General features: G+C 39.1%; 2 protein-coding genes and 2 pseudogenes across 5 annotated transcripts in view; 3 read left to right on the forward strand and 1 right to left on the reverse strand.

Moving 5' to 3' along the window:
• Nucleotides 1–292: 292 nt before the first annotated feature.
• On the forward strand, nucleotides 293–924 carry LOC306667222 (large ribosomal subunit protein uL6-like; annotated as a pseudogene). Its single transcript has one exon. The product of its transcript is annotated as a large ribosomal subunit protein uL6-like (transcript).
• A 1,944-nt stretch (nucleotides 925–2,868) lies between these two features.
• On the forward strand, nucleotides 2,869–3,323 carry LOC306667441 (large ribosomal subunit protein P1-like). Its single transcript, XM_079150053.1, has one exon. The coding sequence runs from the start codon at nucleotides 2,950–2,952 to the stop codon at nucleotides 3,289–3,291; it is 342 nt and encodes a 113-aa protein (XP_079006179.1). The 5' UTR covers nucleotides 2,869–2,949; the 3' UTR covers nucleotides 3,292–3,323.
• Nucleotides 3,324–10,974: 7,651 nt separating this feature from the next.
• LOC306667883 (transport and Golgi organization protein 1 homolog) lies at nucleotides 10,975–14,207 on the reverse strand (annotated as a pseudogene). Its single transcript has 2 exons — nucleotides 13,984–14,207; nucleotides 10,975–13,218 (listed from the first exon to the last, which is right to left on the reverse strand). The product of its transcript is annotated as a transport and Golgi organization protein 1 homolog (transcript).
• The window catches only part of SNX10 (sorting nexin 10), a 92,910-nt gene continuing 80,146 nt past the window's right edge, over nucleotides 11,025–23,788 (forward strand). The window contains exons 1-2 of one of the 2 annotated variants that reach the window (XM_079150704.1): nucleotides 11,025–11,095; nucleotides 11,473–11,563. The gene's annotated coding sequence lies outside the window, so the exon portion shown is untranslated. Of the gene's footprint in view, nucleotides 11,096–11,458; nucleotides 11,564–23,788 lie in introns of those variants that run through there. The other variant, XM_079150705.1, reaches the window with a different exon arrangement.

The raw sequence follows: 23,788 nt of genomic DNA on the forward strand, positions 1-23,788 counted from the left end.
TTCTGCTTTCTGGGCTGCAAGATAGTTGAGAATTGCAGTAAAGGTCTGTAAATTGGATGGGTCTCCCTACCTGTGAAGTGTTGGGCTTTAGTAGTGGGACTTGTAACCTCTTTGAATAATCATGGATAAGAGCTTTGCTGCACACAACATGTGGCCAGAATCCTCCAGGTGAGCAAGGGTGTTATTTCATCTCATCTAGAAAATGTGTAACATTTTATTTTCCAAAGATGTCAAGCAAATGGGTTATTGCCAAGGTAAGTTAACAAACAACAACATGCCTGCCACATCTACTGCGACAATGAAGACCATGCTCAGAGATCAGACTGTCGACATACCAGAAAATGTCCACATTACTCTGAAGGGACGCACAGTTATTGTGAAGGGCCCAAGAGGAACCCTCCGGAGGGATTTCAATTATATCGATGTAGAACTCAGTCTCCTTGGAAAGGAAAAGAAGAGGCTACGGTTTGACAGATGGTGGGGAAATAGGAAGGAATTGGCCACTGTTCACACGATCTGTAGTCATGTACAGACCATGATCAAGGGTGTTACCCTGGGCTTTCGTTACAAGATGAGGTCTGTGTACGCTCACTTCCCCACAACGTTGTTATTCAGGAGAATGGGTCTCTTGTTGAATCCGAAATTTCTTGGGCGGAAAATATAGCCGCAGGGTTCGGATGAGGACAGGTGTTGCTTGCTCAATGTCTCAAGCTCAGAAAGATGAGTTAGTTCTTGAAGGAAATGATATTGAACTTATTTCAAATTCAGCTGCTTTAATTCAGCAAGCCACAACAGTGAAAAACAAGGATTTCAGAAAATTTTTGGATGGTATTTATGTTTCGGAAAAAGGAACAGTTCAGCAGGCTGATGAATAAGATCTAAGAGTTATTCAGCCACAGAAACACAGTCCTGGAGAGTCAATTTGATATTTATGTGATATAATAAAAGATCTCTATTGACTTTGGACTTAATCCTTTCCAACAGGCTGAATAAACTTCAGTGTCCTTTTGAAGGAACAAAAAAAAAAAAAAAAGAAAAAAATACCTGAGGCTTGACTTTCCCACCAATCCAGTACAGTAGGGTTTAGAGTCTAGTTTATTTTCACAAAGAAAATGAAGAGGGGCTGAGAGTGTACCTCAATGGTAGTGTGCTTGTCTAGCTCACTTGAAGCCCTGGGTTTCATGCCCAGTGCCCCCCCAACAAAAAAGATCTTTTTTTTCCCAAAAAATAAGATTGTGGTTACAAATGTATATGTACTGTAGGTGTCTCCTTTGAGAAAACAAAAATTAAAACATATTTTACATATCTGTGTAACCTGACTTTTTTTGCTAGATGTTCTATCATGAACTTCCATCCTCACGTTTTCTCTCTCTCTCTCTCTCTCTCTCTCTCTTTTTTTTTGTCAACTTTGTGTCTTTTACTTTGTTTATTGTTTGGATTAGTTAATGCTCTTTTGCATTCCCTGTTTCCCCTTATCCATATTTCCTGTGTTTCCGTAATGAGCTCACCTGTGAGCATCCAAAATTTGTCCTGTGGAGGGAGCTAAGAGAGTGCTCCTTCAGGCCTGCCTGTTGCCATGGAGATGGGGCTGCTGCTGGGAGAACGTTCATGGAGTAGTGCTAGTGCCAGGCAGGGAACAAGGAGGAACCGTGACTCCTGGGGTGTAAGCAGAGCAGAAATACCCTGAAGCTGTCAAGCTGAGTTCCCGAAATGCTCCTCAGAGCCACTCTGATTGGAGGCAAGGCTCTGCCAGTTCTTTCCTGTGCAGTGACAGGGCAGTGGCTGGATCTGGTTAGGCCATCTGTGTCATATACTGCAGAGTAATGTGGGAGAACCTGTGGGTAAGGTCAGGGCTGAAGATCACATAAGAGAGTTGGCTCTGTCAGATCAATGAACATGGACTTCCTTGAAGGAAATTCATGGACAGCAGGCATAGTCAGGTGACTCTGGGAGGACAAAGAATATGGAGATTCCAGGTGGTGACTGAAGGGGGTCATGTTTATAGATACTCATGAGGACCCCTTCAGGCTTCCAAAGATACCTGGGGAGAGGCCTGGAGAAAGGGAAACTAAGGTTCTTTTCTCAAGAAGGGGGCAACTCCAAGCATCATGACTGAAGCATTGTGTTCATGTACCTTTTAAAAATATACATATACTTACTGATCAAGCTCATTGGGGCCCTCATCTAGGGTTATTTTAAACCCTAGTGCACATCTGTAGCACATCTATACAAATCAATTACCTAAAAATTTGAAACAAGTGACATTTTCTAAGGGTACATGTTATGGCCACTGGGAAGAAAGAGAATGGACACAATCCCAAAATTTGGTTGGAATATTGAGACTGATGATGCTATATCCCACTTGCTCCCTCAAAAGGACATAAAAGATTTTATTATACATAATAAGACATTCTGGAGAAAATAGCCAGTCTGAAAACAGCTTGAGAGAATAGGAAAAAAGGCTGCCAGGGTGTATTATGTATTTGGAGGGAGGGTCAGGTCAGGTTCCATGTATGTTGGAACTGCCTATCAGTGCCAAAGAGGTTGAGAAACCCCCTCCCCCAATTTTTTTTATCAACTTCCCCAGATTTGACACTGAAGGGGAAAAGGGAAGTATGAGACTTAAAAGCATAAATAAAGCAAAAGTAGTCAGACTGTATGTGACCTGTTATTACAGTTTGCAACCCTATTAACATAATTATTTTGATGCCAGCTAGTCACAGCTGATGTTTTGACATGACACATTTTTGTACAGATAAAATAACATGCCATTAAACTTGAATATTCTTTTTTTTTTTTTTTTTAAAGGACTGAGTCATATATAATAAAGGTATTGCTTCTTTCCTCCACTGCTGCCAAGGTGCTCAGTCCTTCCGGGAAGCTAAGGCCGTGTTTGGGTGAGGCCCTCACTTCATCTGGCAACTAGCACTGCGCTTGGCAGTCAGCACTATGGCCTCTGTTTCTGAGTTGGCCTGCATCTACTCTGCCCTCATCCTGCACAATGACGAGGTGACCGTCACAAAGGATAAAATCAGTGCCCTCATTAAAGCACCTGGTGTAAATGTTGAACCTTCTTGGCCTGGTTTTTTTGCAAAGACCCTGGCCAGTGTTGACATTGGGAGTCTTGTTTGCAACGTAGGGGCTGGTGGGCCTGCTCCAGCAGCTGCTGTAGCACCAGCAGGAAGACCTGCTCCCTCTGCAGCGGCTGCCCCAGCTGAGAAGAAAGTGGAAGCAAAGAATGAAGAATCCGAGGAGTCTGATGATGACACGGGCTTTGGTCTTTTTGACTAAATTCTTGTAACATGTTGAATAAAAAAAACTGAACTTTGAAAAAAAAAAAAAAGATATTCTCCCTCTATCCATCCCATTCCCAAGTCTTGCTCCACCCAATGTGTTTTTCCTTTTGATTATAGCTCCAAAAGAAAAAAAAAATGCTCCTGCCACTGCTCCCCATAATAATAATGATGATGCTTCATGACCTGCAACTAGGTTCTTAATTACATCTCTGGCCAGGTGACTTGGTAGCAGTTCAGGAAACTGCGTACAAGGTATGCTCAATGAGAAGAAGGCACTGCTGTGTAGGAATTAGTGCAATAGATACATCTGGTTTGGAGTGCAGAATATCTATTCACAAAGGCCACTCAGTTTTCGTTGTTGAATTCGACCAAATAAAATCTGTTGTTGGCTCAATAATGCTTTAGAGGGATATGAAGTCAGGACATATTGGTCTGGGGAAAAGTCTGTCTGTGGTGATTGAAGACACCCATGGAAGTCACATTGGTCAAGTTCTAGCAATTCATACTTCTGTAACTGTTGACCAAAGGAAATCTTGAAACTCCACGTACATTTTCCATGGATGCCTAGCAGGAAACTTGAGAGGCAGTGAAAGAAGTCTGCAAAACTCTGGAGTGATGAAAATATAATCTTATGAAGGGGAGACCAGGATCACTTTGGACTCCAGCAGAATCACAGATTTGACCTCAGTAGTTCATTGTAGGGGATTTTGCCTGTTTTGTATTTCGTATATGCTTTTGTGTTAGCTTTCCCTCAATATAGTCATGCTTATGAGAATGAGAGTCATCCACATTATTTTTTAAATGTTACTGTCCAGAGCTAAAGAAATGGCTTGTATTGGAGAGCACTTGCCTAGCATACGTAAGGGCTGCGGTTCTAATCCCCGGCCCCTCAGAGGGAAAATAAAAATGTTATTGTATTTTTATACCTCTTATTTATTTATTTATTCTTATGTGGTGCTGAGGATGGAATCCAGTGCCTCACACATGCTAGGTAAACGCTCTACCACTGAGTCACAACTGCAGCCCCATCCAATATTACTGTGCATAGCAAAAGGTGTAAGTTCACTCTTAGTGTTGAATGAATATATCACAATTGATTTTTCTCTCTTGATGTTGATGATCATTTGAGTTGTTGATAGTTTGGGAATATTTTGAATGGTGTTGTTTTGGACATTCTTATGCATGTTATTTTGTATCTTTATGTGTATTGGGCATGTATCCAGTAGTGCATTTAATAGGCCATAGGGTATATGTATGTTGGACTTTTTTTTAAAATATTTTTTTAGATGTCAATAGACCTTTATTTTATTCACTTATTTATATGTGGTGCTGGGGATTGAACCCAGTGCCTCACACAGGCTAGGCAAGTGCTCTACCACTGAGCCACAACCCCAGTCCATATGTTGGACTTTTAACAGATGATACTAAATGACTTTTCAAAGTGCATTATGAGAGTCCCAGTTGCTCCACATCCTCAGCAAGATTTAGCACTGTTAGTCTATTCTAGTTAGCAGTTTAAATGTCTATTTCATTGATAACTAATAAGGTTGAACCCCTTTTTATACGTTTATATATTTATTGTTCATTTGAATATCATCTTCTGGGAAACTTGAGAGATGGCATATTTTGCTATTGGGTTGTCTGGCTTAAAAAAAGATATTAAGGAGTTTGTATAGTTTATCCTAAGTCTTTTGTCAGATTTATATATTACAAACATCTTCTCCCACTTTGGTTAATTTTTTTTTTTTTTTTTTTTTTTTTTTTTTTTTCACTTTCAATGGTTCTTCTTTCTTTTTTTTTTGAGGGTTGGGGTGGTGGAGGCAGCAAGGGTTGGGGATAATTTAGAAAAGACTTAAGAATAGAGTGTCCTCAGGATGTTAGGAGAGGGAAAAGAAGTATATAGTGAGCTAGGAAGTTAGGGGCTGAGTCTTTGAGGACAAGACACACCTCGGACTTTGAATAAGGCTGATGTAATCACGGTCGACACGTGGAAAGGATCAGTTCAACGGGCCCCCACTTTGGTGGTAGGTCTTCCATGAGAGAAGGTCAGAGGGAGGATGCTTGCGATGGGCAGACCTTGGGGAACTGAGCAAGGGTTTGAAAAGTCGGGATGAGAAAGCCGGGCCAGAAAAGGATAAACCTGAATGAATGTAGGTGCCAGGATTGCCAGAGGGGTGCGGATGAGATAAGGAATGTGGCCCAGATCAGAGTTCCAACTGTGTTAAAGGGGTCCCCAGGGAGGCAGCGTTTATGCAAGATGGTGATAAGGCGATGAGGATAAGCGCTAGGTCGGGTCCCCGGGTGGGAGAAGGTGCAGAATCCCGGCCAGCAGCGGCAGCGCAGGCAGAACGCTAGGGTGGCTGGGAAGGACCCAGGGCTGCGAAGCCGGACTGCCTGGAGGTGGCGATCGCGGAGGAGACTGGAGACCTCCAGGTCGTCCGCGTAGCCTTCCGCCCCGGACTTCGCTCCTCGCCCCTGACCACTAACCCAGAGGCAGCCTGGAACCAGCGGCTGTGCGCTCCCCGCCGCGCCTCGTCATGGTGTCCTGATGAACAGAAGTTCTTAATTTTAATGCCTGCAATTCCTCACATTTTTCTTGTCGATTAATGCTCTTTATACTGAAAACAAAAACAAAAAACTCCTTGTGCATCTCAAAGTACTGCAAACCACATGTTAAGTTTTCATCCAGAAGCTTACTAGTTTTACCTGTGCCATTTAGATCTATGGTATATCTTGAAATATTGCCGTATTGTGTGGTATTCTGGACACGCACACACAAACACACACACACACACACACACACACATCCACAACTGTGCCCCCTAACATCTACAGGTCCTGCATCAAGTGCAAAATGGAGATACTCATATCAAATGTCTAAATGTTTATAAGTTATAAATCAAGCTGACAAACTGTTAAATGAAGTATAATCTATTCTACCACCTTGACAGATCCACCTTCATAATGTCAAAATTGAAAAATATGTTCATACTCATGTTTTTTAAGTGATTGACATTTGGTAAAATATCAAAGATGACTCAATTTAATATTATTGGGCATGTCTGGGTGTTCTGCTGATGGACTGGTGATGTTTATATGAATGATAAAACATGCATTCATAATTCATAAATTATTACATGTTTATTCCATGGGATTTTTCTTTATTTTAGCTACATTATTAATTTTATTGTTATAATTAAGATTGTCATGTAATTTTTCTTCTATCAGTAGTAATGGTCTAAAAATAAAATGTAGTTATAAGTCAAAATGAACAAAATTTAAATATTTTTAATCAAAATTCAATGTTTCCCAAGTTATTCTTCTAACACATCCAATATCAATTATTAGAATTGAAGAGCAAAAATTGTATATCAACTGCTAGAGTTTAAAAGTAAAAATTATACATATGTATATACAATATATATAATTTTTTTTTGGTACTGGGGATTGAACCCAGCACCTCATGCATGCTAGGCAAGCATTCTACCACTGAACCACACTCCCAGCTCTTTTTAATTTTTTCTTTTGTTTTGAGTCAGGTTCTCACTAAGTTACCCAAGTTTGGCCTTGGACTTCTGATCCTCCTGCCTCAGCCTCCTTAGTAGCTGGGACTAAGGGCTTGCTAGATCAAACTTAATTATATTTAATAAATATAGAATCTTAAAAATTAGGGACTGGGGTTATAGCTCGGTGTCGGAGTGCTTGCCTAGCATGTGTGAGGCACTGGGTTCCATCCTTAGCACCACATATAAATAAAATAAAGGTTCATCAACAATTAAAAAAATAAAAAGAATTTAAAAAATTATTTGCATATCCTGGCCATTTTGATGTGATTTTTTAAAACAATTAATATTTTAAACGATAAAATTCTGCACAATTTTAATATATACAAAATCAGTATCAGGGGCTGGGGTTGTGGCTCTGTGGTAGAGCGCTTGCCCAGCATGTGTGAGGCACTGGGTTCAATTCTCAGCACCGCATATAAATAAATGAATAAAATAAAGGTTCATAAACCACTAAAAAAAAATCAGTATCAGCTGGGTTTGGTGGTGCATGTCTGTAATCCAGCGGCTCAGAAGGCTGAGGCAGGAGGATGTTGAGTTCAAAGCCAGCTTCAACAAAAGCGAGAGACTAAGCAACTCAATGAGACCCTCTCTCCAAATAAAATACAAAATGGGGCTGGGGATGTGGATCAGTGATTGAGTAACAAAGAAAAAAAATCAATATCACATTTTACTCATATATAGAAACCCACATATATAGAAACCTAACAGTAATTTGAATCATTTAATATTGCAAAGATTTCATAAGTTGCCATGAGCAATTGATATTGCAAATACCTTGTCAATTCTTCCTGCTTCCAAAACAGGATCTGTGTATTCTTTTTTTTTTCTGTGCTTGCAAGGCAAGCACTCTACCAACTGAGCTATATCCCCAGCCCCCAAACAGGATCTGAAACATAAAGAAGAGCAAGAAAATGAATCCCTCCCTGGCACTACCTGCACTGACAGGTGATAGTTTGTTATGCAAGAATTGACTGCAATCCTGCTACCTGAAATGGAGGATGTGAAAGGTAACCAATTTGTCTAGTACCCAAGCGTCACTACTGCTAAAATCCTCCCTGAACTTGGAAGCAGTGTCTCTGATGTTGACAATGACATAACCACAACATAACCCACAAAACCCAATTTATTGGAACTTAGCCATCTTTGTACACTGAAATGTGTTCAATACTAAATTGTAACACATTGAAAACTTCCTGGTGTTGATCCACTTGGCCAAGTTAACTTATTTTGTATAAACTCAGAATAAAGCCAGATTTGTCTCATTATAAAAAAATCCAATCATTAGAGGACATTTCTTTGAGGGCCACGAAAGAATGACTGTGCAGTTGGTACCATGAACAATCCTAGGGGTCACTAGCCACAGGGTAGTAAATTGTTACATTTTTTAATGACAGTGTTCCGCAGATGGCTGTAAATTGTCTGGAAGAAAAGGAGATTTAAAAAACTTATCATAAAGATGTTACTTGGGCTAGCAGCACTGTTGGGTCATTCTTCTCAGAGATAACCTCTGGTAAGTTTGAAGTTATCCTTCTAGACCACATATTTTCACATGCTTGACTATATATATGTGTATATATGTGTGTGTGTGTGTGTGTGTGTGTATGTATATTAAAAGAACAAGTTTTACAATTTTAAAACTTCTTTTATATGAACAGTAGCACACTATATTATTTTCTATCTTGCTCTTCTCAATATGTCTGAAGATTTTCAAGGTCAGATGCAGACAGACTAACCTCATTTGTGTGTGTGTGATGCATGTTATTCTACACTATGGATATACTACAGATTAAACATTTCTGTATTGGTGGACATTGAACTTGCTTCCAGTTATTTTCCATCCTTGTGTATACCTCTTTAGGCACATGTGTGAGGGTTTCTGTAGGTGGGATACTGAGAAGTGGTATTGTTGGGCCACAGGCTATGCATGATTTTAATTTTGATAGGACACTGCCAAGTTGCTCTCCAAAATTATTTCTTCAATTTACATTCTTATGAGCATGTACAAAAACAATACACTGAGTTTTTTTTTGACTAAGGAGACTGTCAAAACATGAACTTTTCTTTTATACTGATTAACTACTGGTACTTCTTTTGTAAGTTGTCTGTTCATATTGAGGAGATTAAGATATATGCCACCCAAGATAGGTTGCTCTGGCATATTGACAATTTTGAATGAAAAGTACTTTAGAAAAAAAAAATAGCAAGTACAAGATCACTCTGACTTTCATTCTATTTCTTGAAAGTAGATGATGAAGCCGGGGTGTGGTGGCATACAACTGAAATTCCAGCCTTAGCAAAAGCGAAGTGCTAAGCAACTCAGCGAGATCCTGTCTCTAAATAAAATACAAAATAGGTCTGGGATGTGGTTCAGTGGTCGAGTGCCCCTGAGTTCAATCTGTGGTACCTCCCTGCAAAAAAGTAGAAGATGAAAATCCCACATGAAAGATGCAGCATTCTTTTTATCAAAGATGAGAAGTCAAGACCAAGAAAATTCTATATGGATCTTGTTATAATAGCCCTTATTTTTTTATGACTCCCCACAACTTACTATACTTTGTCTAACTCAGTACATAAGTGATTGACCATAATTGCTTTGGGTCTTTTTTTCCTTATGAGGACTCCTGTGTCATGTGAAACCTGTATTAAATAAATTTGTATGTAAACTGTCAAAAATAAATAATCTGTGTGCCTTTTTCCTGTTAATAAGTTCAATGTCAATTGAACTATCCAACCTAGCTAGGACCCTAAGAAGATGGAGGTGGAGTTTTGCCACCCTTACAGTATATTTGGTGCTTATCTCCCTGTTTATTTTCAAATGCACTTTATAACATTTGAATAGTTCAAAAGGACATAAAAGTAATCTTCCTCCCACCCTTGCCTCCACCTGCTTGCTTCTCATCAGTTTATTCTTCAGAGACATTTCATACATAAACAGGGGTGAGTTATTTTTTAAGTGAGGCCTGTGTGTGTTAAGAGAAAATCGTTCAAATGCACATAAGCATGTCCTCTTCTGCACGAGATGTCATGATATGAACTTTGGATATTATGCAACCATTTTTTTTTTTTTTTTTTTTTTTTTTGCGGTGCTGGGGATCGAACCCAGGGCTTTGTGCTTGCAAGGCAAGCACTCTACCAACTGAGCTATCTCCCCAGCCCCCCATTATGGAGCCATTTATCCAGGAAAGATGTGCATTACAAGCAATATTTTTAGGTAATATTTATTAAGCTCTTTCTTACTCTGCACCTGTACTGGGTTAAATACCTGTACACATTATCCACGAATAGTAATCAATTGGGTAGGTACTGTTTCACAGCTAAGAGAACTTAGGCTGGAGAGGTGAAGTGACTTGCCCAAGGTTATCTGGCTATTAAGTGCAATTGGCCCTCTGTATCCACGTTTAGCATCCTCAGATTTAATCAAGGATTGGAACTATTTGAAAAAATGCATTTTACTGAACATGTGCATACTTTTTAAAAGTTATTATTCCCCAAACAATGTAGTGAAACAACTAGTTACACAGCATTTACAGTTTATTAGGTATTGTAGGCCATCTAGACATTATTGAAAGTGTATGGGAGGATGTGTATAGATTCTTTTAAATTAATAAACAATTTTTATGAACTATTACTACAAAGAACTTCAGCAAGAAGGGAAATAAGTTTATGATCTTTGAGTAAACATTTTTAGTGTAACTGTCTGTGACCAGATATTGAGAAAGAGAGAAAAATCAAACTTATAAACACCATTGCTCTGTATCAACTGGAATACACTAAAAATAGGATAATGGAAATACATGTTCTTAAAGCATTTCCACAGGAAATGTTCATATTTTATGACATTCTAAATCATTTAGCAATTATATATGCTACATTAACTAAAACACAGGTATTCCTTATTGGACATTTCAAAGTCGGAAGGATACTTTAGCTTAAGACGAGATCATTGTTTAGAGGAGGAAATGATAGCTTTGAATTTTTTGGCTCAAAAATGCATATTGCCAAGGCAGCTTAGTTCTAAAAACAAACCCTTAAAACTTTTGGATTTTGAAGCCAATAGTCCCTTAACACAATGAATAGAGCACAGTCCACATTCCAACTAAGTGTTGGAGGACATGGTTACAAGCTCTATTTTAAAACCTGCGAACAGTCCTGGCTACTGCTGTGAGAGGAAGATGGAGGTTCATCTCTAGAGCCTGAAGGTTTTAAGTCTCTTGCAGCAGGCGATGGTGAGTAGTCTTGGGGACCATGGGTTGGGGATGGTAATTAAGACGAGAAATGAAGTACTCTCTTGGACCAAATGAACCTAAACGTCTAAATGGTGTGGGTCCTGGTAAAAATTCCCGAGGGTCAAGAGGCAGATCCCATTTTCCAGGTGGAACAGCTGGTGCATATTCTCTTAAGTCTAGTGGTGGATGCAAACCAGGACCAAATGTTGGAGTAAGTGACCGAGGCCGAAAAGGCCCACCAAGCTGAAGTAGCGGTCCATATCCAACAGGTGGTGGTAGAGGCCCTCCCACAGGGAAGCTCAGGAGTGATACCCCTGGGAAAGGAGGGGCCCTTTTGCAGCCATATTAACCTTGCCTTCATCCATCACCTTGGCTGGAGAAGAGCTTCTGGAGCTGCTGTTCACGGGAGCTGGACCACATCCAGGGTCAGAGGCAAAGTGTTTCCCAGATGCCTCAGAAGACCATCAAGGAGAAGGTAAAGGTCCATCCACTGACCCATATTCACTTCTAGGCATATCTCTTTGATTAAGAGTAGCAGAGAAAGGTCTCCCAGCTCACTCTGCTGTCAGTGGAGGGGAACATTCTCCGCCACTCACAGTGGACGGGCCAAAAGAGCCATTCTGGCTCAGTGGACCTCTCTGGGAGGGTTTTGTGTATTTGGTCTTCCCGGCATTGGTTTTATAATCACAGGTTCATCTTGCCGCATTGCCATCTTTTGAGTCATTTCCAATAATTTGTGTCTCAAATTAGCAGCTCCCCCTTTCTCTTCAGCTAAAGCTCTTTCTGCAGCACGAGCTTTGAGCCAGTTATCATGAGCTTTCTTCTCATGAGTAGCAATCTGGTTTTAAAATGAGCGCTCTGCTTTCTGTAATTCTGCCTCCATTTCTTCAATTTTCCGCTTGTAAGTTTTAACTTCCTTTGCAGCCAAAACCGCCTTTTCATCTGCAGCTGACAGCCGCTGTTCTTTCTTGTCTCTCATACTCTTCTTGACTCAATTTCTTTTGCAGAGCCATCTCCTTCTGCTGGTACAGTTCATTTAAAATCTCCACTTTCTGCCTCAGAGTTGTGCACTTATCTTCCAGCCCAGCTTTAGCAGACTGAAGCGAATTGCAGTCATCTTCTAATTTCTTTATTTGGTCTTCTAGGTTACATTTTGTGGACATCAAGGCTCTTAGCTTAAGTTGTAAAAGTTTTACATCCTCTTCAACTACTGATATTGCAGTTTGTGTCCGAGAGACATCCATCAGCTGCTTAATTTGATTTTTTACCTTCTCACTCTGGTCACTTCCTACTTCTCCATTGGCTAATGCATCTGACTCATCTCCTCTTTTATTTTGACCCTCAGATTCCGATTCACGCTCTATCCGATTCAACAGTGTAATACAATTAGTCAAAGCATTAATATTATCATCTTTGTGAGTAAGAGCCACTTCTAAATCTTTCTGGGACTTCTCAAATGATTTTATTTGCTCCCTGAGCTCAGCATGTGATTTACTCCTGTCTTCGATTTCCTGCTGCAACTGCTCTTTCTTCTTAAGCCTAGCATTTTCTTCCTGAACCCGATGGCATTCAGACTTCACCTTCTCTTCACTAAGCTTAGCTTCATTAAGAGCAATTTGAACCTCTGAAAATTCTGAAGCATTCATTGAAATAACATCCTTTAACTTCTCTATAGATTTCTTGTTTTCTAATATCAAGTCCTGATTCTTGACATTCTGTTCTCTCTCAGATTCTAACATAACATGAAGACTTTTAGCTCTGTCATCAAGAATCTCATTAGTTTCTTCAAGTAGCTTGATTTTATCCTTATGTTTAATTGCTTCATCAGAGAGAATCATATTTTGTTTCATGGTTTCTTGGACATGTTTCTTTGATTCCTTGATCTTCTGTTCATAATTTGACAAGTTTTGCACCAGTTCTTCATTTTTCTTTTGTGATATTCTTTAACTTTTCAGAAATTTGCTGTTCGGTAACTTGATATACTCTATCTTTTACAACAAGGATAGTTCTCCAGAAGAAAATGGCAAATGAAACAGTTCCCAAGAAGACAGTGAGAAGTACAGGCTTCCATGGTAGTCCATAAAAATCAGGCCCAGGCTGAACATCATTGGGCCATATGGCAACTAGCTCCTCAAAATTCTCCAATAGCGTCTTGGAGAGATAGGATCCTTGCAGTGTCATATTTCTTGTTTACTTGCAGTGTTTTCAAGTATAATGAGTCTAAATACTTTAAATTGAGCATATATTTCCGTTTGGACTAGGCCCTCCGACATCATATTGTCTAACACCTGGCTAAAATCCCTCTGTATAATACTTCTCTCATAGATAACCCGGTTTTTATGATTAAAAAAAAAATGTAAGACAAAAACTTAAATATATGTTAAAACTAATTAATTTTATGACTACAAATAAAACCATGAGGATAATGAATAATACAAATAATGAACTATTTCTCTAAGGTTTTAAATCATATTTCCATTCTACTCTTACATTAACAAAGACAAATGATAAATAATTCCAGACAACTCTAGAAAACTGGCTTAGATAAACTACTCTGAATTTAACTTCCTTCTATAAAACTCAATGTCTAATTCTAAACGTCCGCTCAAAGGGAGAGTATTAAACACCAGCCTACGCTCCTCTACACTGCCCCAGCTCCCAACAGTCTCCATACGGACAAGACCTTTTGTGACGTTAGCTGCATTTAGAAACGTGACAAGGGGCTTGTCACCGCTAAGTATTCCGTTAAAAAAAAGTGCAACGAGGAAAGCTTCAAGGACACTCACCGGCCTCGCTTAACAATACAGTTGGGTCCTGCCTGCCCAGGGCCTCACACACTCCATTTCTCCGTCCCCGCGTCAGTCAGTGCCCCCACTCCGCTCAGAACTCAGCCACCCGCCTGCCACAGCTGGGGGTCCTCCCTATGAGGGCTGCGTAGAGCACCGACAGGGGTCCTAGAAGCTCCGGGTCCCTCGGGGAAGCGGCGACAGAAGGCACGGTGGCGGGTACTGAGTCCATTGTGTACGGACAGCTGAGTGGAGACGATGCTTCCCTGCTGAACCGCTCGGGACTCAGACCTCTTCCACCGTTTCCTGCTTCCGAAGGACCTAGCACGGGGGGTGGGTGATGTGTATAGATTATATGCAAACACTACACTATTTTGTATAAGGGACTTGAGCATCCTCGGATTGTGGTAGCCACAAGGGTTCTGGAATCAATCCCCTAGATATGGAAGGAGGACTTTAGAAGCTTTGGGATTATAGTTTTTTGGTGCTGGTATCTGAACCTTCACCACTGCACTCTACTGCCTCCAAATGGTCATTTGCTGTAATGCACCCAATGATGCAGAACAAGTACCACCTGCGTATATCTGCTCTGTCCCAGGGAATGGCTTCTCCACTGATCCCTTGCTCTTTGACTTTTGGTGCTAATTTTACCACACTGCAATTTATATCAAATATCTAGAAATTAGATGACTTGGGACTGAGTTTATGTTCAAGATATGTTCAAGATAATACCAAACTTTGTTTTTGTTAGTTTTAACCAACTGGTTTATTCTCTTTGATTTGTAGTAATAACATAAAGTTCATCACTTAAACCAGTGCTTTTAAAAATGCAGTTTTTGATAATGCAAAACTTGTTTCCCTTTTCCTTCTCCTCTTCTCCTCTTTTTTCCTTAGTAAGCCTTTTTTTGATAGACCAGAATGGACAGGACATCGCTGCGACATGGTGCATCCTGTGGGATTCTAGGCAAGGTGTCCACCTCTGTCTTTGGATGTGTGTTCCTGTTAACTATTCAAGACAAGTGAACATGTAGCACCTTAGATGGCGATAATTCCTATTATAGGCATGATGGTACTTATTGTAAGGATTTTTTTAACCTATATTTTCTACTAGTAATAAAGGATGAGGATAAACCTGGTGTAGTGGTGCATGCCTATAATCTCAGTGAGTAAGGAGGCTGGGGCAAGAGGATTGTAAGTTTGAGACCAGCCTAGGCAATTTAGCAAGACCTTGTCTTGAAATAAAAGATAAAAAGGACTGGTGATGTAACTCAGTGGTAAAGTGCCTCTGGATTCAATCCCCAGTGCAATTAATAAATGAATAAGGAAGAGCATCTTGATGTATTATGTATTTTCAGTGCTTCCTTTTTTATTAAAATATTTTTTATTTTTAAAGACATTTTGATTCATTGTACACAAATGGGGTACAACTTCTCATTTCTATGGTTGTACACAATGTAGAGTCACACCATTCATGTCATCATAAATATATATAGGGTAATACTGTCTGTTTCATTCTACTGTTTTTCCATTCCCACCCCCTCCCACCCTTTTTTCCTCTACACCATCCAAAGTTCCTTCATTCTTCTCTTCCCCCAGCCGCTCCCCATCGTTACATATTGTCGTGCACTTATCAGAGAAAACATTCAGCCTTTGGTTTTTTGGGCTTGGCCTATTTCACTTAGCATGATATTTTCCAACTTCATCCATTTACCAGCAAATGTCATAATTTTATTCTTCTTATGGCTGAGTAATATTCCATTGTGTATATATACCATAGTGTCTTTATCCATTCATCAATTGAAGGGCATCTAGGTTGGTTCCACAATCTAGCTATTGTGAATTGAGCTGCTATGAACATTGATGTGGCTGCATCACTGTAGTATGCTGGTTTTAAGTCCTTTGGGTATAAACCGAGGCATGGGATAGCTGGGTCAAATGGTGGGTCCATTCCAAATTTTCTGAGGAATCTCCATACTCCTTTCCAGAGCGGCTGCACCAATTTGCAATTCTGCCAGCAATGCATGAGTATGTCTTTTTCCCCACATCCACTCCAACACTCATTATTGCTTGTGTTCTTGATAACAGCCATCCTAATTGGAGTTAGATGAAATCTTAGGGTGGTTTTAATTTGCATTTCTCTAAATACTAGGGATGATGAGCACTTTTTCATATATTTGTTGATCACCTATATATCTTCTTCTGTGAAGTGTCTGCCCCTTTCCTTAGCCCATTTATTGATTGGGTTCTTTGTATTTTTGGTGTAAAGTTTTTAAAGATATTTATAAACTTTGGAGATGAGTGCTCTGTCTGAAGTGCGTGTGGAAAAGATTTTCTCCCACTCTGTAGGCTCTCTTTTCACATTGATTATTTCCTGTGCTAAGAAAAAAACTTTTTAGTTTGAATCGATCCCATTTATTGATTCTTGCATTCATTTCTTGCGCTATGGGGGTCTTGTTAAGGAAGTGTGATCCTAAGCCAACATGATGGAGATTTGGGCCTACTTTTTTTTCTCTTTGGTGAAGGGTCTCAGGTCTAATTCCTAGATCCTTGATCCATTTTGAGTTGAATTTTGTACAGGGTAAGAGATAGGGGTTTAATTTCATTTTACTGCACATGAATTTCCAGTTTTCCCAGCACCATTTGTTGAAGAGGCTATCTTTTCTCCATTGTAAGTTTTTGGCACCTTTGTCTAATATGAGGTTACTGTACTTATGTGGGTATGTCTCCGTGTCTTCTATCCTGTACCATTGATCTACCTGCCTATTTTGGTGCCAGTACCATGCCTTTTTTGCTATTATTGCTCTATAGTAGTTTAAGGTCTGGTACTGTGATACCTCCTGCATCATTCTTCCTGCCCAGGATTGCTTTGGCTATTCTGGGTCTTTTTGTTCTTCCAGATGAATTTCATGATTGCTTTTTCTGTTTCTATGAGAAATGTCATAGGGATTTTAATTGGAATTGTGTTAAATCTGTATAGTGCCTTTGGAAGTATGACCATTTTGATAATATTAATTCTGCCTATCCAAGAACATGGGAGATATTTCCATCTTCTAAGGTCTTCCTCAATTTCTTTCTTCAATGTTTTGTAGTTTTCATTGTAGAGACCTTTTTGCCTTTTTGGTTAGATTGATTCCCAAGTATTTTATTTTTTTCGAGGCTATTGAGAATGGAGTTGTTTTCCTTATTTCCCTTTCAGATATTTCATTGCTTATGTATAAAAATGCTTTAGATTTATGGGTGTCGATTTTATAATCTGCTATTTTGCTGAATTCATTTATGAGGTGTAGAAGTTTTCTGGAGGAGTTTTTTTGATCCTCTAAATAGAGAATCATGTCATCAGCAAATAGTGACAGCTTAAGTTCCTCTTTTCCTATTTGTATCCCTTTAATTTCTTTAGTCCCTCTAATCGCTCTGGCTAGTATTTTAAGTATGATGTTGAATAGAAGTGGCGAAAGAGGACATCCCTGTCTTCTTCTCGTTTTTAAAGGGAATTGCTCCATCTATCTCCTACTACTCCAACACTTGACACGGTTCTGTTGGAGTAGAGGATTCGACACTTGACACGGTTCTGTTGAAAGATCATCCTCCCTCTTGGGGGCCATAGGTGTGGCATATCTCCATGTGCAGTTGCTTTTAGTACTAATAATCAATATATCCTTAGATTCAGATTATAGAGAATACTGGGGAGATTTCATGGTACTGGGTCACAAAATAACATACAATAAAGTTTGATATTAATACTTACATGAAATCATAAATAAGCAATTATGATTTGCTCAAATTTTTAAGGAGCCTATGATTTCTTTTAGTATACAAATTCTCTAAAAGTTATATATGAGAGTGTATTCCTCTGAGCTTTGATGTGGTGTTTGGTCTTCATTGCTTTCTTAGTGTTTATGATTAAGTTTAAGGATATTTTTCCCACTTAATAAATAAATAGGTTAATCATAAGTACAATTTGTATTCTTCCCATGTCTAGTTAGAGTTTTAGTCCGTCATTGAGTACATGAAATAGAATAAATATTAACTATAACCTGAATCCTCTATTCTCTGTTAGTAATAACAAAAACATTCCACTGTTAATAACTAACATTAGAGTTCTTGGAAGGGGTAACTTCTATAGAAACTTAATGACGTATTCTTTCAGGGAAGTTAAAACTAAATGGAGCACGGTTCCCTCTACCTTGCTGGGAACTGTTTTTCTTTTTATTTAAGCTGTCATACAGTAAAAACATGTTTCTTGAGTAAGATCAGTAAGTATACTCTTGAAGATTTTTTACTTAACATTTCCTTGTATTAACCATGAAATGATGTAATCAATACCAAAGAAAAAGCATACAAAAAGACTCTGTGAACAATAAAGGTACAGACTCAGCCTCAGAACACTTGGTGTCTCTGTGTGCGTTTCTCCACTGCGCTGATGCCTCCCATCCACCTCGGACCCCCAATTGCTGCTAGGGCTGGACCCCACAGGGAATACTTTCAGTTTTTCTCCATTAAGAATGATGTTGGCCATGAGCTTAGCATAAATAGCCTTTAAAATGTTCAGGTATGTTCCTATTAACCCTATTTTTTTCTAGTGTTTTGAGCATGAAGGGGTGTTATATTTTCTCGAACGCTTTTTCTATGTCAGTTGAAATAACCATATGATTCTTATCCTTAAGTCTATTGACATGATGGATTATGTTTATTGATTTACGGATGTTGAACCAACCTTGCATTCCTGGGATGAACTCCACTTGATCGTGGTGCATTTTCTTCTTAATATGTTTTTGGATATGGTTTGCCAGTATTTTGTTAAGGATCTTTGCATCTATATTCATCAAGGATACTGGTCTAAAATATTCTTTACTTGATATGTCTTTGCCTGGTTTGGGTATGAGGGTGATATTAGCTTCATAGAAAGAGTTTGGTAGGGTTCCTTCCTTTTCTATTTCCTGGAATACCTGTATTCCAGGAAATACAAGTATTGGAATGAGTTCTTCTGTGAAGGTCTTGTAGAACTCGGCTGAGAATCCATCTGGTCCTGGGCTTTTCTTGGATGGTAGGTTTTGATGGCTTCTTCTATTTCATTGCTTCATATTGATCTGTTTAAATTGTGTATGTCCTCCTGGTTCAGTTTGGGAGGAGCATATGTCTCTAGAAATTTGTCAGTGTCTTCAGTATTTTCTATTTTCTTGGAATATAGATTTTCAAAGTAGTTTCTCATTATGTTACGTACCTCAGTGGTGTCTGTTGTTTCCTTTTTCATCACGAATTCTAGTAATTTGAATTTTCTCTCTTCTCTTTGTTAGTGTGGCTAAGGGTTTGTCTATTTTGTTTACTTTTTTAAAGAAACAACTTTTTCTTTTGTCAATTTTTTGAATTGTTTCTTTTGTTTCAATTTCATTGATTTCAGCACTGATTTTAATTATTTCCTGTCTTCTACTACTTTTGCTGTTGTTCTGTTCTTCTTTTTCTAGGGTTTTGAGCTGTAATATTAGGTCATTTAGTTGTTGACTTTTGATTCTTTTCTGAAATGCGTTCCATGCAATGAATTGTCCTCTTAGTACTGCTTACATAGTGTCCTAGAGATTTTGATATGTTGTATCGGCGTTCTCATTTTTCTCTAGGAATTTTTTTTTATCTCCTCCCTCATGTTTTATGTTATCCATGTTTCATTCAATAGCATATTATTTAGTCTCCAGGTGTTGGAATAATTTGTTTTTTATTTTATCATTGATTTCCAATTTCATTCCATTATAATCTGATAGAACACAAGGCAGAATCTCTATTTTTTTGCATTTCCTAAGGGCTGCTTTGTGGCATAACATATGGTCTATTTTCAAGAAGGTTCCATGTACTGCTGAGAAGAAAGTGCATTCACTCATTGATGGGTGGAATATTCTATATATGTCTGTTAAGTCTAGGTTATTAATTGTGTTATTGAGTTCTATGGTTTCTTTGTTTAGTTTTTGTTTGGAAGATCTATCTAGTGGTGATAGCATGTGTTAAAGTCACCCAGAATTGTTGTGTTGTGGTGTATTTGATTCCTGGAATTGAGAAGGATTTGTTTGATGTACAGGGATGCACCATTGTTTGGGGCATAAATATTTACGATCCTTATGTCTTCCTGATTTATGGTTCCCTTAAGCAGTATGAAATGTCCTTCTTTATCCCTTCTAACTTTGGCTTGAAGTCCACTTTATCTGAAATAAGGTTGGAAACCCCCACTTTTTTACTGAGTCCCGTGCTTGGTAGGTTTTTTTCCCATCCTTTTACCTTTAGTCTGTGAATGTCTTTTTCTATGAGATGAGTTGCTTGAACCAGCATATTGTTGGGTCTTTCTGTTTAATCCATTCTGCCAGTCTATGTCTTTTGATTGATGAGTTTAGGCCATTAATGTTCAGGGTTATTATTGAGATATGATTTGTATTCCCAGTCATTTGGGCTTATTTTTGGTTTTTAACTTGGCTTAGTTTCTCCTTTGAATGGATTTTCCTTTAAGGTAGTTCCTCCCTTTGCTGACCTACATTGTTGTTTTTCATTTCCTCCTTCTGGAATATTTTGTTGAGAATATTCTGTAGCACAGTCTTTCTATTTGTAAATTCTTTTAACTTTTGTTTATCATGGAAGGATTTTATTTCATCTTCAAATCTGAAGGTTAGTTTTGCTGGGTATATGATTCTTGGTTGGCAACCATGTTCTTTCAGAGCTTGAAATGTGTTGTTCCAGGCCCTTCTAGCTTTTAGAGTCTGGGCTGAGAAATCTGCTGATATCTGTATTGGTTTCCCCCTATATGTAATCTGATGCTTTTCTCTTGCAGCCTTTGAAATCCTACCTTTATTTTGTATGTTAGGCATTTTCATTATAATGTGCCTTGGTGTGGATCTGTTGTGATTTTGTGCATTTGGTGTTCTGTAAGCCTCTTGTATTTGATTTTCCATTTCATTCTTCAGTCTTGGGAAATTTTATGATATTATTTCATTGAATAGGTTGTTCATTCCTTTGGTTTGTATCTCTATGCCTTCCTCAATCCCAATAATTCTTAAATTTGGTCTTTTCATGATGTCCCATAGTTCTTGGAGATTCTGTTCATGATTTCTTACCATCTTCTCTGTTTGGTCAACTTTATTTTCAAGATTAAATATTTTGTCTTCATTGTCTGAGGTTCTGTCTTCCAAGTGGTCTAGTCTTTTGGTGATACTTTCCATTGAGTTTTTTTGTTTGGTTTATTGTTTCTTTCATTTCAAGGATTTCCATTTTTGTTGTTGTTGTTGTTGTTTTTTATTTGAGAATCTCTATTTCTTTGTTGGAATGATCTTTTGCTTCCTGCAGTTGCTCTTTCAACTGCTTATTGGTATTATCATTCATTGCTTGCATTTGCTCTCTTAACTCATCCTTTGCTTCATGAATCATCTTAATCATGTATAATCTGAAGTCCTTTTCTGACATTTCTTCTACCATACTGTCACTGGATTCTATTAATATAGAATCTAGATTTGTTTGAATAATTTTCTTCCCTTGTTTTTTCATGTTGTTCATGAATCTTCTCCTCTAGCAGTGCAGATCTTGGGTATTATAATATCCCCCCTATAGGCTTATAGTGGCCCTATAGGTTTCCAAAACCTTTTCTTTAAGGGGGAGATCAATATTAGCTGTGCCCAGTTCAGACAATATGCAACCCTTAACCAAATAGCCCCTATGAAGACGTTAATAATATTGTCATAATAAACAGAATGAGTTCAATTATTATCTTCAGTACACAAATAGATTTGCAATAAGGTGTACAGTTTCTAATGGAGGACAAAGAGGATGTGGAGGGGTGTAGGATGTAGCTGTTAATGGGATAAGAAAAGAATATATAGAAGTTCTAGATAATAGAAAGAGTGAGAATGTAATCAAAAGAAGTTGGTTGTTAGCATGTAAAAAGGGAGAAAGAGACTCTGAGGGAACAGGTAAACAAAAGAAAAAGAGAGTGAGAAAAGTAAGGAAATAAAAACTTAAAAGTTTTTGATAAGGAGAAAGAAGAAAATCTACACTGTAGCAGTCATATAGTATTCAAATTTCCCAGTCTTCAGTAGCCTGATGTATGAGAGGTACATAATAATGAGCTTCCAGTCTCCAGCAGGAGTCTCAGGATGAGTTTTACCCCACCTAAAGATGGGAGCTACAGCTTCCAGGATTATCCAAGATGGCCGCTCTGGCTTCCAAATGTGTTGGCAAATGGGGAGCTGAAGCTTGGGGTGTGGGTGTGGTCAGCTGGAGGTCCTGAAGGTGGGGTGTGGTTGGTCTGATTGTAGGATCCTGGAGGCAAGGTTCAATCAGTCAGTCTGGGGGTCCTGGTGATAGGGCAGTCCGTCAGTCTGGGGGTCCTGGGGGTGGGGAGCAGTCAGTCTATGTGAGTGCCCCAGGGGTAGGGAGTGATTGGTTGGGCTGAGGGATCCTGGAGACGGGGCTCAGTCAGTCCAGCCAGCGGTCCTATGGGGCCTGGCTGTTGTCTCAAAATGGCAGCAGCCACATGTAACCAAACCTGCAGGTACAGTGACAGTGAACTTCCAGGCAACAGCAGGCAGCTGGTGCTCCACTGGTGGTCTGTGGTCAGTATGCTGATTGCTGTCGGGCAATCAGGAGGTGAACCTCAGGTGATGGGTGATGGGTAGGTAAAAGGCAGGCGATGGACAGACAAGAGGCAGGCAAATGGCTGATGATAGGTACCTGACAGTGAGCAATCTGCACTCAAAAAGGTGTCGATATGCTGGCAGACCAAAGGTGATCAAGGTGATCGCAGTAGACAAATGGGGTAAACAGCAGAGGATCGATAAGCAGCAAAAACTGCCTCAGCAAGAAACAGATATCCTCTGTTTGAAACCCGGGTTATGGAGTGACAGGGAACACAGCCTCCCTCTAGTCTGCCATCTTGGGTTTCCCATCTTTTTTTTTTTTTTTTTTTGAGAAAAAGCAAAAAGAAGGTTTATTGCTTTGCTTTTTGGGACTCCTGTCCCTAAAGTCTGCTTTAAAAATAAAAAAAAAAAAAAAATTGTAGTTGTAGATGGACACAACACCTTTATTTTGTTTATTTATGTAGTGCTGAGGATTGAACACAGTGACCCACACATGTGAGGCAAGTGATCTACCACTAAGCCACTACCCCAGCCCCCCAAAACTCTGCTTCTGGCCATCATGGGGAACAGGGTTTTTAGGAGGTGATTCAGAGAAAATGAGATTAGGGAGGAGAGATCAGGAAGGAGAAGATCAGGGAAAAGAAGATTAGGGAGGAGAAGGTTAGGGAAAAGAAGATCAGGAAGAAGGTCGGGGAAAAAGTTAGAAAAAGAAAAAATCATGTAATTTTCAAAGCCGCAAGGGATACAGTCAAAGCATCAAGTGAACTCCTGTTACATTTCCCCACTGTCAATTTCTAGCTTCCATTTCTATGCAGAGTGAGCAACGACATCTCCAAGCTATTTCCTGCTGAAACGGGGTGAAGTTGGAGGAAGTAACCCAAAGTCCTTGTTCTCTATCAAGTGGGGCTTGGACAGTTAAAAGCATTCAACATCAGAGCAGTTCAGAGGTCCACAGTGGCAGATGGCAGGTGACTGGACAAGGCATACGTAGGGCAGGGATCATGCTAAGACAACAATAAACACGACAACAAAGCATCACTTTTTTGTAACTAATTAGCACAAAAATAATTAGTATTTCAGTCAGTCTCTGAAAACCACGAGGACAGTAACTCATAGTCTTGTCAGTGACAAACAGATCAAATTCATCAATGTAGGATGTTAGGAAGATTTGTAGGTCTATGAAGTGAGACTCAAATTAACTCAGGACAAATTTGCAACTCTTGTGGTCATTATTAGGCACTCCCACACAAGAACCCTTCCTTTATAGCCTCCAGCTTTACTTACACTTTTGGTAGGGCTGACACAAGTGTA

The sequence above is a fragment of the Sciurus vulgaris genome (assembly GCF_902686455.1).
Source record: "Sciurus vulgaris genome assembly, chromosome: 8".
NCBI classification, from domain to species: domain Eukaryota; kingdom Metazoa; phylum Chordata; class Mammalia; order Rodentia; family Sciuridae; genus Sciurus; species Sciurus vulgaris.

Coding starts and splice junctions, on each gene's coding strand:
- LOC306667441 (XM_079150053.1), top strand. CDS start 2,950: ATGGCCTCTGTTTCTGAGTTGGCCTGCATCTACTCTGCCCTCATCCTG.